Source organism: Aplysia californica, unplaced genomic scaffold (genome assembly GCF_000002075.1).
Source record: "Aplysia californica isolate F4 #8 unplaced genomic scaffold, AplCal3.0 scaffold00321, whole genome shotgun sequence".
Classification (NCBI taxonomy): domain Eukaryota; kingdom Metazoa; phylum Mollusca; class Gastropoda; order Aplysiida; family Aplysiidae; genus Aplysia; species Aplysia californica.
In genome coordinates, this window is record NW_004797591.1 from 42,599 (window position 1) to 44,301 (window position 1,703).

The 1,703-nt window shown below is 39.0% G+C and overlaps 1 protein-coding gene across 1 annotated transcript in view; it reads left to right on the forward strand.

Annotated features, from left to right (window-relative positions):
- The first annotated feature begins 347 nt into the window (after positions 1-347).
- Positions 348-1,703, forward strand: part of LOC101853011 (zinc finger HIT domain-containing protein 2) — a 30,799-nt gene continuing 29,443 nt past the window's right edge. Inside the window, exon 1 of the mRNA XM_005102334.3 lies at positions 348-575. Within this exon, the coding sequence (XP_005102391.2) occupies positions 490-575 (86 nt within the window). The 5' untranslated portion in view covers positions 348-489. The remainder of the gene's footprint in view (positions 576-1,703) is intronic.

Sequence of the window (1,703 nt, forward strand, 5' to 3'; positions counted from 1 at the left end):
CAAACTACAACCCAACAAACAACAAAAAAACAAAAACGAAATATATATAAAAACTCTGAAAACATGTCGGGCAATGTAGGCTAGACTGCAATCAAATTGTTTTTGCTACTTTAGATATTATGAATTACTGTGTGTATAAGACACAATGCTGCGATATCGTGGGCTCAAAATAACGTAGCCTACTGAGTTTGAAACAGCATGAAAAAGCGCACCCCTTTCGCCAACCACCAGTTACTTTCGGTTCTACGTCAAAGTGCTATGGTTTTCTACGTTTCCGAAATGTAGCTTGATGTCGCTGGTTCTAGCCTAACTCTTTTGTGATAAAAAATGAACAAATAGATCTGGACTCCTCGTCTCTCGTTTCGTTTTGTGGAGTAGATTCTGGTGGAGCGAGAGATTGTTGAGTGTCAACAAAACGTTTTGAAGCTGTCGTTCGAGTCGGTTCGAACTCAGAACGCTGGATCTGTATAAACATCTGTAGTTTTCACAATGGCAGAATTTTCTGAAGTTAAGACAACACCAGTAGACTCTGTTGTTTTAGATGAAGGGAATCTTAAAAAAAGCCCATGCAAAATGTAAGTGTCTATTAATATTATAGGCCCTAGTCTATTAATTTCAAGGAACGAAGTGACTATTCGGACTCGAGTCCGAATATGAAAAAATGTTATTCGTACTCTGATTCTTGTCCAGCATGACATCACTTCCGACTTCCTATGACTCGTGACTCCGGCTTCCTGACTTCCTGTCCTGTGTGTGTGTGTGTGTGTGTGTGTGTGTGTGTGAGGATGTTGAAAACACAAAGACTAAAAAGCAATTTATTCATTTGCATTATTGTTTTTGAAAATTCCGGAACAATTTACAGAATTAATTTGCTTTCTATTATAAACCAAGAAGGTAATGAAATATGCTGGCTGGGCGGGGTTAGAAAGATTCTCGAACAGCATGCTATAGGCCTATCAATCACAGACGCCACACACTTAGCACTGTTCCAATAATCTGCACCTCCCCCTCGATATCCTAAGGATACCAGAGGAAGTGAAAAGTAAAAGATTAATATACATGTATAACAATTCACACCTATATTGGGATAATTAATAAACTGTGGACTTTTACGAAAACGTACGGAAATATTGCAGACACTACTACTCCAAGGGCTGCTCCTCTTTAAAACAACCCAGTATCCACAACAGCGGCAGTTTTTACTTCTAGTCCTTTCGCCCTGCTCTTGTTGCTGTGTAAAATCTTAATCTTAATCCTTGTTCTCGACATTTTGCGTCATGCTTTTGCACTGTGCACAAGAAACATGAACGGAACGCTCAATTTTCGGAGCCTTGGGTATTATTATTCTGACCAGAGATATTGATAGATTTGCTGACATTAGTGCACTGGGGAATCCCAAAAATAGTGTCAAACAAGGCAGACTTGCTAGTGGTAGGCAATAAAGATTGGTAATATAATGCCGCTGTTTACTTTTAAGTCGATATATCGTCTGTCGTGACGGTTTTCGGATATTTACAAAGTTACTTAATAAAAGTGATATTTTCTCAATAGCGATTTTTGGCGATAATTTCATTTGAGGATAATTATAGCCATATGCACAATTTAAGTAGGCAGTTTTCTTTCGGTTTCGTGTGTGTACATTTTCTGCGCGGACACGTACGTGCGTGTGTGTGTATGTGTGTGTGTGTGTGTGTGTGTGTGTG